This window comes from Xenopus tropicalis, chromosome 6 (assembly GCF_000004195.4).
Source record: "Xenopus tropicalis strain Nigerian chromosome 6, UCB_Xtro_10.0, whole genome shotgun sequence".
NCBI lineage: Eukaryota > Metazoa > Chordata > Amphibia > Anura > Pipidae > Xenopus > Xenopus tropicalis.
In genome coordinates this window covers 2844944-2860907 of record NC_030682.2, presented here as the reverse complement: position 1 = coordinate 2860907, position 15964 = coordinate 2844944, and the positions used below count along the sequence as shown (strand labels likewise).

Below are 15964 nucleotides of genomic sequence, written 5' to 3'. Positions count from 1 at the left end.
AGCAGGGGCAGAACTACAGAGCTGCCCGACAGCATTGGCCCCACCTGTTCCCAGCAGCCATCTTGGGGATCAGCAAACAGCACCTACACACTGGCACCCAAACTGGGATATTGGGGTACAGGGTTGGACTGGCCCAACAGGGCATTGGATAAAAACCCGCTGGGCCCTGGTCCTGTTGGGCCCCTTATCACCGGGCATGTTGGTGTGGGGGCCGCTGCTGCCCAGTAATGAGTAGGGGCTAGAGAAGACGGAATAAAGAAAATCCAACAAGAAATCAAAACAAACACAATGAATAATTACAGTTGCATTATTACAATAATCTCCCCATAAGCATGTGTTCGGGGGGCCAATAAACACCCACATTTTGCCTAAATAAGCAAAGCTCATCCAAAAATTAGAAACTTATTGTATTGAGAGTCGTCTCTGTTTCCAGTTCTGCCTTTACCAATGTGGTCAGCTGCCCAAAGCCTGTTAGCAACAACCAACGGGTTCCATTTTGTCTTTGCTTTGTTTTGTCTGCAGCCATAAAGCCTCCCTCACTATAAGCTCCAATATTGGTGGCGAATATCCCCCACGTGCCCCCAGCCTTACGCAGCCGTATGTTTGGCGAGACAGTTACCAGAATATTATTAGACTGCATTTGCACTCTCACCTGATAATAATAATAATAATGAGAAAAGGCCCAACTCACACACAGACAGTGGGACATTCATGTTAAACAGGTGCCTGAGGGAGTGAGGCTGCACCTTTATTGTGTTACATAGTTTCCCCCCAGGGGGCAAATTAAGGCTCCACCCTCTCGTTATCCCATGCTAATTACCTGCCTTTGATAAACATGTGACTATGCTAATGAAGGGCGTTAGAGTACAGGAACCCATCAGCCTTCCTTTCCATATTGTGGGAGGAACCTTTTCCCCCAAACAAAGGCCCCGCCCATAGGGGGTGGGATCCAAAATGGGCTAAAAAGCTGCGGGAATGAGAGCTGAGTTAGTTTGGGGAAGAGACGTGTGGGTACAGGGTACAGGGGCTCTGCAGGCTAATGAGGAGACTCTGCCCAAGGACAGGTAACTATATCAGTGTTTCCTTGGCACTGATCCCTGAATTCTGTGCCACTGGGCTCAGCTTGTGGCTACTGATTTGCCTATTTGTTTGCCTCTCATACTGCTCACTTATTGCTTTTGTGCCCTTATGTCATACTGTGCTTATGGCTCATTTATTCATGTTGGGGGGATTTATTGGGGCGCGGGCTCCCTTTGTTTAATGCTGTATTGCACTTACTGGGGGGCTTGGGGCCCCTGGGATCTGCTCTCCGTTTGTCATTGTGGGTTTGTCTTTGTGATATTTATGTGGTTTCTGTAACTGGTGTTTTGCCATTTTCCATGATTATTTTATTGTATATTATTATTTGTAATATTCACCCCAATCCCCCCCTAACTGGCCTTCAGGCTGGGCCCCCTTAGCCCATAACAAGGTTACAGATATATAGAAACATTGGGGTAACAGTCACCCCGCTATAGTTCCAGGGGTACCCAGGGCACAAATAAGCCCCCAAATCCCCCCCTAACTGGCCTTCAGGCTGGCCCCCCTTAGCCCATAACAAGGTTACAGATATATAGAAACATTGGGGTAACAGTCACCCCGCTATAGTTCCAGGGGTACCCAGGGCACAAATAAGCACTCACCCCAAATCCCCCCCTAACTGGCCTTCAGGCTGGGCCCCCTTAGCCCATAACAAGGTTACAGATATATAGAAACATTGGGGTAACAGTCACCCCGTTATAGTTCCAGGGGTACCCAGGGCACAAATAAGCACTCACCCCAAATCCCCCCCTAACTGGCCTTCAGGCTGGGCCCCCTTAGCCCATAACAAGGTTACAGATATATAGAAACATTGGGGTAACAGTCACCCCGCTATAGTTCCAGGGGTACCCAGGGCACAAATAAGCACTCACCCCAAATCCCCCCCTAACTGGCCTTCAGGCTGGGCCCCCTTAGCCCATAACAAGGTTACAGATATATAGAAACATTGGGGTAACAGAAACGTGAGTGGCTAAAATGCAAAATGATAAAACGTAATTATTGACTAAAATTCTCTTTTTTCTTTCTCTTTTAGTTATTTACTTAAAAACAGAAGAGGCACAGAAGCCCCAGAAGCTGACAATTCTCGGATTCTTTGGATAAAGACAAGAGGCCATTAGACCGTGCAACTTCTCCAACACCAGGAAATCCACACATTGGAGAGAAAAATCTGTATCCGACTGAGAAAAAGCTTTAGTGCAATGAGCATTCCCAACTCCCAGATGGAACTTCCCTCAGTGGCACAACATGAATGCCCAGAATGTGGGAAAAGATTCTTGGAAAAAACCAAACTTACTATTCATTACAGATGTCACACCGGGGAGAAACTATTCATGTGCACGGAATGTGGGAAAAGTTTCAGGAAAAAACAACACCTTACAGAACACCAATTTATTCACACGGGGGAGAAACCATTCATATGCACAGAATGTGGGAAATGTTTCAGGCAAAAGCAAGTCCTTACAGAACACCAATTAATTCACACAGGGGAGAAACCATTCATGTGCATGGAATGTGGGAGAAGTTTTAGAGTAAAAAGAATACTAATAGAACACCAGAGACTTCACACAGGGGAGAAACCGTATGCATGTACAGAATGTGATAAACAATTCAATACAAGGAGTAACCTTCTCAGCCACCAGAGGGTTCATACAGGGGTAAAACCATTTGTGTGCATGGAATGTGGGAAAAGCTTCTCCGACAAGAGCACCTTTCAGAGCCACCAGAGAATTCACACGGGGGAGAAACCATTTTCTTGCACAGAATGTGGGAAATGTTTCACCCAAAAGACCAATCTTAACGCCCATTACAAGATTCACACAGGGGAGAAACCATTTTCTTGCACAGAATGTGGGAAATGTTTCACCACAAATAGACAGCTTAGCGGTCATTACAAGGTTCACACAGGGGAGAAACCCTTTGCTTGTGCAGATTGTGGGAGATGTTTCGTTTTACAGGGAAGCCTTACCAAACACCAGAGAATTCATTTGCAAGATCAACTTTTATGTGTAGGGAATTCTGGAAACCTTATTCTACAAAGTCCAACCAGCAACACCATCATCCCCACAGGGGAGAAACCATTCACTTGCACAGAATGGGGTTTCCCCAATAGAAGGTTTCATCACCTCCCCCAGAATATTCATACAGGGGAAGAGATACAGTCACTGATTTCTCCTCCATATTCTCCCATTCCAACATTGCCTATTGGCCATTGGAGCTGCCAATCATATCTGTAGGTACCAACCCACACACTATGGGGTTATTTGTATGTAAAATATATTCCTCAATAAATGTAATGCAATATTTCAGTTGTTTATTCCTCGTTTTATGTTTATTTTAGTGCTTCTTAGAGTTCGGTGCATTCTCTATGTGCTTAAGGGCAATTACACCTTTTCCATGGGAAATTTCCTAAATGAAAAATGGTTTTGATGCCGTGGGAATATCTAGGGCTGAGTGCCAACTTAAAGGGGAAATATTATGTGGAAAACAATATTGTGCCAATGAGTTGTACTCATCTAAATAGAGAAGGATTGTGCATCCACCAAAACCCCACTAGCCCCGCCCATCTGTTCCACTTTCTGCTGCCTCCTTTCCCAGGCTGTGAAGGAAGGGGGGTGGCGGCACTGTAGGATAGGAACCAATCAGCAGCTAGGCTGGCCTGATAGGAAACTGAAGCCTGTCTGTGCTTGTGTGAGTGCAGGGCTGTGATTGGCTCTCCCCCTCCTACTGTGCTTCTGGCAGGGACCAAATCTACACAGGGGAGAAATCTTTCACTTGTACCGAATGTGGCAAAAAATTCTCTTTAAAAATCCATCTGCTCAGGCACCAGAAGATCCACACGGGGGAGAAACCCTTCACTTGCACAGAATGTGACAAAAGCTTTTCTCAAAAGAACAACCTACAATATGTGTTTGTACCCAGGAGTTTAGGTTCCTATCAAGCACTGTCTCTGGGTTGGGGGGGTCATATTTTGCTCTTCCCTCTCCCCATGTGATCCTGAATCCAGTTTTATATCCCATAAATACAGGGATGAACCCATGCAAGAGAAGCCCCTCCCATATATAAATTTGGGGAGGGGATACAATATGTGTTTGTACCCAGGAGTTTGGGTTCCTATCAAGCACTGTCTCTGGGTTGGGGGGGTCATATTTTGCTCCTCCCTTTCCCCATGTGATCCTGAATCCAGTTGTACATCCCATAAATACAGGGACGAACCCATACATGCAAGAGAAGCCCCTCCCATATATAAAGTGGGGGAGGGGATACAATATGAGTTTGTACCCGGGAGTTTGGCTACAAAGTACTACAAAGTATTACTGACAGAGTACGGAGCTACAAATTACTACAAAGTATTACTGACAGAGTACGGAGCTACAAAGTACTACAAAGTATTACTGACAGAGTACGGAGCTACAAAGTACTACAAAGTATTACTGAGTACGGAGCTACAAATTACTACAAAGTATTACTGACAGAGTACGGAGCTACAAAGTACTACAAAGTATTACTGACAGAGTACGGAGCTACAAAGTACTACAAAGTATTACTGACAGAGTACGGAGCTACAAAGTACTACAAAGTATTACTGACAGAGTACGGAGCTACAAAGTACTACAAAGTATTACTGACAGAGTACGGAGCTACAAAGTACTACAAAGTATTACTGACAAAGTACGGAGCTACAAAGTACTACAAAGTATAACTGACAAAGTACGGAGCTACAAAGTACTACAAAGTATTACTGACAGAGTACGGAGCTACAAAGTACTACAAAGTATTACTGACAGAGTACGGAGCTACAAAGTACTACAAAGTATTACTGACAGAGTACGGAGCTACAAAGTACTACAAAGTATTACTGACAGAGTACGGAGCTACAAAGTACTACAAAGTATTACTGACAGAGTACGGAGCTACAAAGTACTACAAAGTATTACTGACAGAGTACGGAGCTCAATAAAGTTGTGGTGTTGCTCTTAACTTTCATTCCGAGTCTGCCGAGTGTAAAGTAAGTTGCGCTTGATTCTTGCCCTGACGCTCACGCTCACCCGGCTGCACAACAATGGCCTCCTCTCCATCAACTGCACACTTACAGGGGACAGGACAACTATATATAAATAATCTCTACTCGGCCCCATTCTCCTTGGCAACAAAATGAAGCCAATGGGAAGGCAGGAACAATGTTGAATGGCATTTTATGAGCCCAATTGGATTTATTTTTACAGGGGGGTGGTGCTAGCGTTACACAGGGATTTTTTTTGTTAATGACAAATTACGGGGATGGTTCACAGGGCAATTTTCTACAATTGGTCTTGAAAACAGGGCTTGTCCCCTATGGGGGGCCATTTGTCCAAAGTACATTTTCTCTATATAAATACATTTTATATACAAAAAGCAATCCCCAGTAGACAGAATTCAAGTGTGGATATAAACACTGGCAAAAAATATACAAAATATATATTTCTAGTGAAGAATGAGAACAAAATCTATTTTAAGCACAAAAGAATATTATTATATTACAAACTCCATTCTGTAAATTTTAACAAGCATTCTGTTTGTTCGTTTATGCACTGCGTGCATTGAACTTTATTCTTATAGCAGAGAAGTAATTAATTATCACTGTTTGTGAATTGGGACATTTAAACTTGCTTTATTTTTTTTATTTATTCCCATTTAAATTTAGTAGGAGTCGGAGTCGGTTCATTTTTTGCAGACTCCGACTCCAGGTATCCTAGATTGCCTCCGACTCCACAGCCCTGTTCAATGCAAAATAAAAAACCTAATTATTGCCTAAAATTCTATTTTTTTCTTACCCTTTTACTTATTTAAAAACAGAAGAGGCACAGAAGCCCCAGAAGCTGACAATTCTCTGATTCTTTGGATAAAGACAAGAGGCCATTAGACCGTGCAACTTCTCCAACACCAGGAAATCCACACATTGGAGAGAAAAATCTGTATCGGGCTCCGGAAAAAGCTTTAGTGCAATGAGCATTCCCAACTCCCAGATGGAACTTCCCTCAGTGGCACAACATGAATGCCCAGAATGTGGGAAAAGATTCTCGAAAAAAAACCCACTTATTATTCATTACAGAATCCACACTGGGGAGAAACCATTCATGTGCACGGAATGTGGGAAAAGTTTCAGGAAAAAGCAACAATTTACAGAACACCAATTATCTCACACAGAGGAGAAACCATTCATATGCACAGAATGTGGGGAAAATTTTAGGAGAAAGCAAATCCTAACAGATCACCAGAGACTTCATACAGGAGAGAAACCCTATGCATGTACAGAATAGGATAAACCATTCAATAAAAGGAGTAACCTTATCAAGCACCAGAGGATTCATACAGGGGTGAAACCATATGTGTGCATGGAATGTGGGAAAAGCTTCTCCAACAAGAGCACCTTTCAGGGCCACCAGAGAATTCACACAGGGGAGAAACCATTTTCTTGTACAGAATGTGGGAAACGTTTCACCACAAAGACCAAGCTTAGCGGCCATTACACGGTTCACACAGGGGAGAAACCCTTTGCTTGTGCAGATTGTGGAAGAAGTTTTGCTTTAAAGGGAAACCTTACCAGACACCAGGGAACTCATGTGCGAGAAACTCATGTGTAGGGAATTTGGGAAACCTTATACTGCAAAGTCCAACCATCAACACCGTCATCCCCACCGGGGAGAAACCATTCACTCGCATAGAATGGGGTTCCCCCAATAGAAAGTTTCATCTCCTCCCCCAGAACATTCATACAGGGGAAGAGATACAGTCACTGATTTCTCCTCCATATTCTCCCATTCCAACATTGCCTATTGGCCATTGGAGCTGCCAATCATATCTGTAGGTACCAACCCACACACTATGGGGTTATTTGTATGTAAAATATATTCCTCAATAAATGTAATGCAATATTTCAGTTGTTTATCCCTCGTTTTATGTTTATTTTAGTGCTTCTTAGAGTTCGGTGCATTCTCTATGTGCTTAAGGGCAATTACACCTTTTCCATGGGAAATTTCCTAAATGAAAAATGGATTTGATGCCGTGGGAATATCTAGGGCTGAGTGCCAACTTACAGGGGAAATATTATGTGGAAAACAATATTGTGCCAATGAATTGTACTCATCTAACTAGAGAAGGATTGTGCTTAAAAAATGTTGTGTTTCAGACTGATTTATTGAGAAATTCCCCCAAACCTCACTAGCCCCGCCCATCTGTTCCACTTCCTGCTGCCTCCTTTCCCAGGCTGTGCAGGGGGGCAGCGGCACTGTAGGATAAGAACCAATCAGCAGCTAGGCTGACCTGATAGGGAACTGAAGCATGTCTGTGCTTGTGTGAGTGCAGGGCTGTGATTGGCTCTCCCCCTTCTACTGTGCTTCTGGCAGGGACCGTTAGGCCTCGTTTTATGTTTATAACTGATATTAAGAGAGATAATTATAAAGGTGGATATGTTACATAGAACCCAACTGCCCCCCTTATACTCATCCTTCCATTGAGTCAGGCATCTGTGTCCCCACTCCAGGAACTCACTACTAAAACTGAACCAATTGGTCATAGTTGATGTGGCAAGTTCTGATTGGCTAATGACTATTAAGTGAACTTTAGGGAGTAGGCCATAGATTCCTGAGGCAGGTTGGTCAATGGAAGTTGGGAAAATGCAGTTGGAGACAAAAGGGATTGAATTTCCAACCTCCCTTGGTCAAAGGGGAGGAGACTTAGCAACTGGGCGCTAGATAGGGTGGGTTTGAAGCTTGTATCTGTTGTAACCTGATTGTATCTGTAAATGGCTGAACATTCTTATATACACAAGTTACAATGTATATATAAAATACACACATATTCTATTTAACAGAGATATGATGCAAGCAAGTCTCCCTGGGGTAACAGCCCCCCCTTGTGGCCATGAGAACTTGTGCGATTGTCCACACACTTTATAGACTGCTTGGGGGGAATTCACAAAAGTGGAGGGAGCCCTTTTTTGGAGTAAAACTGGTGGAAAAAGTGGTGGAAAACACTTCCTCCAGATTCACAAACAGAAATCCGCCTAAATTCCGACTCATCCGCCACTTTTCCGTTTTTGGTGAAAGAAAGACAGTTTACAGACACTTTTGTGAATTTGTCGTTTAAACGACATTTATACGACTTTTTTTCCCGACATTTTCAAAATGGAGTGAAGCTCAGTGTAACTGTCAGACCAATTCTAAGCTCTGCTGTTTTGTTTGGTTTCACCCCGTCTCCATTTCACACCTAAGGTGGGGGCCCCATTGGGGGGTCAGTAACATATTAATGGGGATTAGCAGCCTATTGTTATGGGGGCAAGTCTCTGTCTCACCCTGGAACAATAGGGGCAAAAAGCCTCATTAACATTTTATAAACAAGTAAAACAGTGATTAAAACAAAATTGAATTTATATCTTATATATAAAACCTTTTTCCCTCACATTTGCACGGTTATGGGAGTTTTAGTGAGGCAATAATAACATTTTGAGTGAATATGTTGGAAACATTTTTATTAAAAGGAAAAGTAAAGCCTCCCAGGCAAATTATTAGTTTTAGCAGCAGTGCCCCCTCTTTAACCACTTCACTGACATTTGCCCCAACTTATCTGCGCCCCCATAGCAGGGGCAGAACTACAGAGCTGCCCGACAGCATTGGCCCCACCTGTTCCCAGCAGCCATCTTGGGGATCAGCAAACAGCACCTACACACTGGCACCCAAACTGGGATATTGGGGTACAGGGTTGGACTGGCCCAACAGGGCATTGGATAAAAACCCGCTGGGCCCTGGTCCTGTTGGGCCCCTTATCACCGGGCATGTTGGTGTGGGGGCCGCTGCTGCCCAGTAATGAGTAGGGGCTAGAGAAGACGGAATAAAGAAAATCCAACAAGAAATCAAAACAAACACAATGAATAATTACAGTTGCATTATTACAATAATCTCCCCATAAGCTTGTGTTTGGGGGGCCAATAAACACCCACATTTTGCCTAAATAAGCAAAGCTCATCCAAAAATTAGAAACTTATTGTATTGAGAGTCGTCTCTGTTTCCAGTTCTGCCTTTACCAATGTGGTCAGCTGCCCAAAGCCTGTTAGCAACAACCAACGGGTTCCATTTTGTCTTTGCTTTGTTTTGTCTGCAGCCATAAAGCCTCCCTCACTATAAGCTCCGATATTGGTGGCGAATATCCCCCACGTGCCCCCAGCCTTACGCAGCCGTATGTTTGGCGAGACAGTTACCAGAATATTATTAGACTGCATTTGCACTCTCACCTGATAATAATAATGAGAAAAGGCCCAACTCACACACAGACAGTGGGACATTCATGTTAAACAGGTGCCTGAGGGAGTGAGGCTGCACCTTTATTGTGTTACATAGTTTCCCCCCAGGGGGCAAATTAAGGCTCCACCCTCTCGTTATCCCATGCTAATTACCTGCCTTTGATAAACATGTGACTATGCTAATGAAGGGCGTTAGAGTACAGGAACCCATCAGCCTTCCTTTCCATATTGTGGGAGGAACCTTTTCCCCCAAACAAAGGCCCCGCCCATAGGGGGTGGGATCCAAAATGGGCTAAAAAGCTGCGGGAATGAGAGCTGAGTTAGTTTGGGGAAGAGACGTGTGGGTACAGGGTACAGGGGCTCTGCAGGCTAATGAGGAGACTCTGCCCAAGGACAGGTAACTATATCAGTGTTTCCTTGGCACTGATCCCTGAATTCTGTGCCACTGGGCTCAGCTTGTGGCTACTGATTTGCCTATTTGTTTGCCTCTCATACTGCTCACTTATTGCTTTTGTGCCCTTATGTCATACTGTGCTTATGGCTCATTTATTCATGTTGGGGGGATTTATTGGGGCGCGGGCTCCCTTTGTTTAATGCTGTATTGCACTTACTGGGGGGCTTGGGGCCCCTGGGATCTGCTCTCCGTTTGTCATTGTGGGTTTGTCTTTGTGATATTTATGTGGTTTCTGTAACTGGTGTTTTGCCATTTTCCCTGATTATTTTATTGTATATTATTATTTGTAATATTCACCCCAAATCCCCCCCTAACTGGCCTTCAGACTGGGCCCCCTTAGCCCATAACAAGGTTACAGATATATAGAAACATTGGGGTAACAGAAACGTGAGTGGCTAAAATGCAAAATGACAAAACGTAATTATTGACTAAAATTCTCTTTTTTCTTTCTCTTTTAGTTATTTATTTAAAAACAGAAGAGGCACAGAAGCCCCAGAAGCTGACAATTCTCTGATTCTTTGGATAAAGACAAGAGGCCATTAGACCGTGCAACTTCTCCAACACCAGGAAATCCACACATTGGAGAGAAAAATCTGTATCCGACTGAGAAAAAGCTTTAGTGCAATGAGCATTCCCAACTCCCAGATGGAACTTCCCTCAGTGGCACAACATGAATGCCCAGAATGTGGGAAAAGATTCTTGGAAAAAACCAAACTTACTATTCATTACAGATGTCACACCGGGGAGAAACTATTCATGTGCACGGAATGTGGGAAAAGTTTCAGGAAAAAACAACACCTTACAGAACACCAATTTATTCACACGGGGGAGAAACCATTCATATGCACAGAGTGTGGGAAAGGTTTCAGGCAAAAGCAAGTCCTTACAGAACACCAATTAATTCACACAGGGGAGAAACCATTCATGTGCATGGAATGTGGGAGAAGTTTTAGAGTAAAAAGAATACTAATACAACACCAGAGACTTCACACAGGGGAGAAACCCTATGCATGTACAGAATGTGATAAACAATTCAATGTAAGGAGTAACCTTCTCAGCCACCAGAAGATTCATACAGGGGTAAAACCATTTGTGTGCATGGAATGTGGGAAAAGCTTCTCCGACAAGAGCACCTTTCAGAGCCACCAGAGAATTCACACGGGGGAGAAACCATTTTCTTGCACAGAATGTGGGAAATGTTTCACCAAAAAGACCAATCTTAACGCCCATTACAAGGTTCACACAGGGGAGAAACCATTTTCTTGCACAGAATGTGGGAAATGTTTCACCACAAAGAGACAGCTTAGCGGTCATTACAAGGTTCACACAGGGGAGAAACCCTTTGCTTGTGCAGATTGTGGGAGATGTTTCGTTTTACAGGGAAGCCTTACCAAACACCAGAGAATTCATTTGCAAGATCAACTTTTATGTGTAGGGAATTCTGGAAACCTTATTCTACAAAGTCCAACCAGCAACACCATCATCCCCACAGGGGAGAAACCATTCACTTGCACAGAATGGGGTTTCCCCAATAGAAGGTTTCATCTCCTCCCCCAGAACATTCATACAGGAGAAGAGATACAGTCACTGATTTCTCCTCCATATTCTCCCATTCCAACATTGCCTATTGGCCATTGGAGCTGCCAATCATATCTGTAGGTACCAACCCACCCACTATGGGGTTATTTGTATGTAAAATATATTCCTCAATAAATGTAATGCAATATTTCAGTTGTTTATTCCTCGTTTTATGTTTATTTTAGTGTTTCTTAGAGTTCGGTGCATTCTCTATGTGCTTAAGGGCAATTACACCTTTTCCATGGGAAATTTCCTAAATGAAAAATGGTTTTGATGCCGTGGGAATATCTAGGGCTGAGTGCCAACTTAAAGGGGAAATATTATGTGGAAAACAATATTGTGCCAATGAGTTGTACTCATCTAAATAGAGAAGGATTGTGCATCCACCAAAACCCCACTAGCCCCGCCCATCTGTTCCACTTCCTGCTGCCTCCTTTCCCAGGCTGTGAAGGGGGGTGGCGGCACTGTAGGATAGGAACCAATCAGCAGCTAGGCTGGCCTGATAGGGAACTGAAGCCTGTCTGTGCTTGTGTGAGTGCAGGGCTGTGATTGGCTCTCCCCCTCCTACTGTGCTTCTGGCAGGGACCAAATCCACACAGGGGAGAAATCTTTCACTTGTACCGAATGTGGCAACAAATTCTCTTTAAAAATCCATCTGCTCAGGCACCAGAAGATCCACACGGGGGAGAAACCCTTCACTTGCACAGAATGTGACAAAAGCTTTTCTCAAAAGAACAACCTACAATATGTGTTTGTACCCAGGAGTTTGGGTTCCTATCAAGCACTGTCTCTGGGTTGGGGGGGTCACATTTTGCTCCTCCCTCTCCCCATGTGATCCTGAATCCAGTTGTACATCCCATAAATACAGGGACAAACCCATACATGCAAGAGAAGCTCCTCCCATATATAAAGTTGGGGAGGGGATACAATATGTGTTTGTACCCAGGAGTTTAGGTTCCTATCAAGCACTGTCTCTGGGTTGGGGGGGGTCACATTTTGCTCCTCCCTCTCCCCATGTGATCCTGAATCCAGTTGTACATTCCATACATACAGGGAGGAGCCCATACATGCAAGAGAAGCCCCTCCCATATATAAAGTTGGGGAGGGGATACAATATGAGTTTGTACCCAGGAGTTTAGGTTCCTATCAAGCACTGTCTCTGGGTTGGGGGGGTCACATTTTGCTCCTCCCTCTCCCCATGTGATCCTGAATCCAGTTGTACATTCCATACATACAGGGAGGAGCCCATACATGCAAGAGAAGCCCCTCCCATATATAAAGTTGGGGAGGGGATACAATATGAGTTTGTACCCAGGAGTTTGGCTACAAAGTATTACTGAAAGAGTACGGAGCTACAAAGTACTACAAAGTATTACTGACAGAGTACGGAGCTACAAAGTATTACTGACAGAGTACGGAGCTACAAAGTACTACAAAGTATTACTGACAGAGTACGGAGCTACAAAGTACTACAAAGTATTACTGACAGAGTACGGAGCTACAAAGTACTACAAAGTATTACTGACAGAGTACGGAGCTACAAAGTATTACTGACAGAGTACGGAGCTACAAAGTACTACAAAGTATTACTGACAGAGTACGGAGCTACAAAGTACTACAAAGTATTACTGACAGAGTACGGAGCTACAAAGTACTACAAAATATTACTGACAAAGTACGGAGCTACAAAGTACTACAAGGTATTACTGACAAAGTACGGAGCTACAAAGTACTACAAAGTATTACTGACAGAGTACGGAGCTACAAAGTACTACAAAGTATTACTGACAGAGTACGGAGCTACAAAGTACTACAAAGTATAACTGACAGAGTACGGAGCTACAAAGTACTACAAAGTATTACTGACAGAGTACGGAGCTACAAAGTACTACAAAGTATAACTGACCGAGTACGGAGCTACAAAGTACTACAAAGTATTACTGACAGAGTACGGAGCTACAAAGTACTACAAAGTATTACTGACAGAGTACGGAGCTACAAAGTACTACAAAGTATAACTGACAGAGTACGGAGCTACAAAGTACTACAAAGTATAACTGACAGAGTACGGAGCTACAAAGTACTACAAAGTATAACTGACAGAGTACGGAGCTACAAAGTACTACAAAGTATAACTGACCGAGTACGGAGCTACAAAGTACTACAAAGTATTACTGACAGAGTACGGAGCTACAAAGTACTACAAAGTATTACTGACAGAGTACGGAGCTACAAAGTACTACAAAGTATTACTGACAGAGTACGGAGCTACAAAGTATTACTGACAGAGTACGGAGCTACAAAGTACTACAAAGTATTACTGACAGAGTACGGAGCTACAAAGTACTACAAAGTATTACTGACAGAGTACGGAGCTACAAAGTACTACAAAGTATTACTGACAGAGTACGGAGCTACAAAGTATTACTGACAGAGTACGGAGCTACAAAGTATTACTGACAGAGTACGGAGCTACAAAGTACTACAAAGTATTACTGACAGAGTACGGAGCTACAAAGTACTACAAAGTATTACTGACAGAGTACGGAGCTACAAAGTACTACAAAGTATTACTGACAGAGTACGGAGCTACAAAGTATTACTGACAGAGTACGGAGCTACAAAGTATTACTGACAGAGTACGGAGCTACAAAGTACTACAAAGTATTACTGACAGAGTACGGAGCTACAAAGTACTACAAAGTATTACTGACAGAGTACGGAGCTACAAAGTATTACTGACAGAGTACGGAGCTACAAAGTACTACAAAGTATTACTGACAGAGTACGGAGCTACAAAGTACTACAAAGTATTACTGACAGAGTACGGAGCTACAAAGTACTACAAAATATTACTGACAAAGTACGGAGCTACAAAGTACTACAAGGTATTACTGACAAAGTACGGAGCTACAAAGTACTACAAAGTATTACTGACAGAGTACGGAGCTACAAAGTACTACAAAGTATTACTGACAGAGTACGGAGCTACAAAGTACTACAAAGTATAACTGACAGAGTACGGAGCTACAAAGTACTACAAAGTATTACTGACAGAGTACGGAGCTACAAAGTACTACAAAGTATTACTGACAGAGTACGGAGCTACAAAGTACTACAAAGTATTACTGACAGAGTACGGAGCTACAAAGTACTACAAAGTATAACTGACAGAGTACGGAGCTACAAAGTACTACAAAGTATAACTGACAGAGTACGGAGCTACAAAGTACTACAAAGTATAACTGACCGAGTACGGAGCTACAAAGTACTACAAAGTATTACTGACAGAGTACGGAGCTACAAAGTACTACAAAGTATTACTGACAGAGTACGGAGCTACAAAGTACTACAAAGTATTACTGACAGAGTACGGAGCTACAAAGTACTACAAAGTATAACTGACAGAGTACGGAGCTACAAAGTACTACAAAGTATAACTGACAGAGTACGGAGCTACAAAGTACTACAAAGTATAACTGACCGAGTACGGAGCTACAAAGTACTACAAAGTATTACTGACAGAGTACGGAGCTACAAAGTACTACAAAGTATTACTGACAGAGTACGGAGCTACAAAGTACTACAAAATATTACTGACAGAGTACGGAGCTACAAAGTACTACAAAGTATTACTGACAGAGTACGGAGCTACAAAGTACTACAAAGTATTACTGACAGAGTACGGAGCTACAAAGTACTACAAAGTATTACTGACAGAGTACGGAGCTACAAAGTACTACAAAATATTACTGACAGAGTACGGAGCTACAAAGTACTACAAGGTATTACTGACAGAGTACGGAGCTACAAAGTACTACAAAGTATTACTGACAGAGTACGGAGCTACAAAGTACTACAAAGTATTACTGACAGAGTACGGAGCTACAAAGTACTACAAAATATTACTGACAAAGTACGGAGCTACAAAGTACTACAAGGTATTACTGACAAAGTACGGAGCTACAAAGTACTACAAAGTATTACTGACAGAGTACGGAGCTACAAAGTACTACAAAGTATTACTGACAGAGTACGGAGCTACAAAGTACTACAAAGTATAACTGACAGAGTACGGAGCTACAAAGTACTACAAAGTATTACTGACAGAGTACGGAGCTACAAAGTACTACAAAGTATTACTGACAGAGTACGGAGCTACAAAGTACTACAAAGTATTACTGACAGAGTACGGAGCTACAAAGTACTACAAAGTATAACTGACAGAGTACGGAGCTACAAAGTACTACAAAGTATAACTGACAGAGTACGGAGCTACAAAGTACTACAAAGTATAACTGACCGAGTACGGAGCTACAAAGTACTACAAAGTATTACTGACAGAGTACGGAGCTACAAAGTACTACAAAGTATTACTGACAGAGTACGGAGCTACAAAGTACTACAAAGTATTACTGACAGAGTACGGAGCTACAAAGTACTACAAAGTATAACTGACAGAGTACGGAGCTACAAAGTACTACAAAGTATAACTGACAGAGTACGGAGCTACAAAGTACTACAAAGTATAACTGACCGAGTACGGAGCTACAAAGTACTACAAAGTATTACTGACA

General features: G+C 42.8%; 2 protein-coding genes across 5 annotated transcripts; both read left to right on the top strand.

The window, feature by feature from the left end:
- The first annotated feature begins 663 nt into the window (after positions 1 to 663).
- Positions 664 to 3389, top strand: znf3 (zinc finger protein 3). 3 transcript variants are annotated; one of them, XM_031903222.1, is made up of 2 exons: positions 664 to 1064; positions 2146 to 3389. In XM_031903222.1, the coding sequence occupies exon 2, from the start codon at positions 2280 to 2282 to the stop codon at positions 3312 to 3314; it is 1035 nt and encodes a 344-aa protein (XP_031759082.1). In that variant the 5' UTR covers positions 664 to 1064; positions 2146 to 2279; the 3' UTR covers positions 3315 to 3389.
- Positions 3390 to 9360: 5971 nt separating this feature from the next.
- On the top strand, positions 9361 to 11546 carry LOC116406443 (gastrula zinc finger protein XlCGF8.2DB-like). Of its 2 annotated transcripts, none has more exons than XM_012964272.3 (2): positions 9361 to 9752; positions 10268 to 11546. In XM_012964272.3, the coding sequence occupies exon 2, from the start codon at positions 10434 to 10436 to the stop codon at positions 11466 to 11468; it is 1035 nt and encodes a 344-aa protein (XP_012819726.1). In that variant the 5' UTR covers positions 9361 to 9752; positions 10268 to 10433; the 3' UTR covers positions 11469 to 11546. The 2 variants fall into 2 exon arrangements, with proteins under 2 accessions (XP_012819726.1, XP_031760351.1); XM_031904491.1 differs by having other exon boundaries at positions 9368 to 9752; positions 10286 to 11546.
- Positions 11547 to 15964: the final 4418 nt, after the last annotated feature.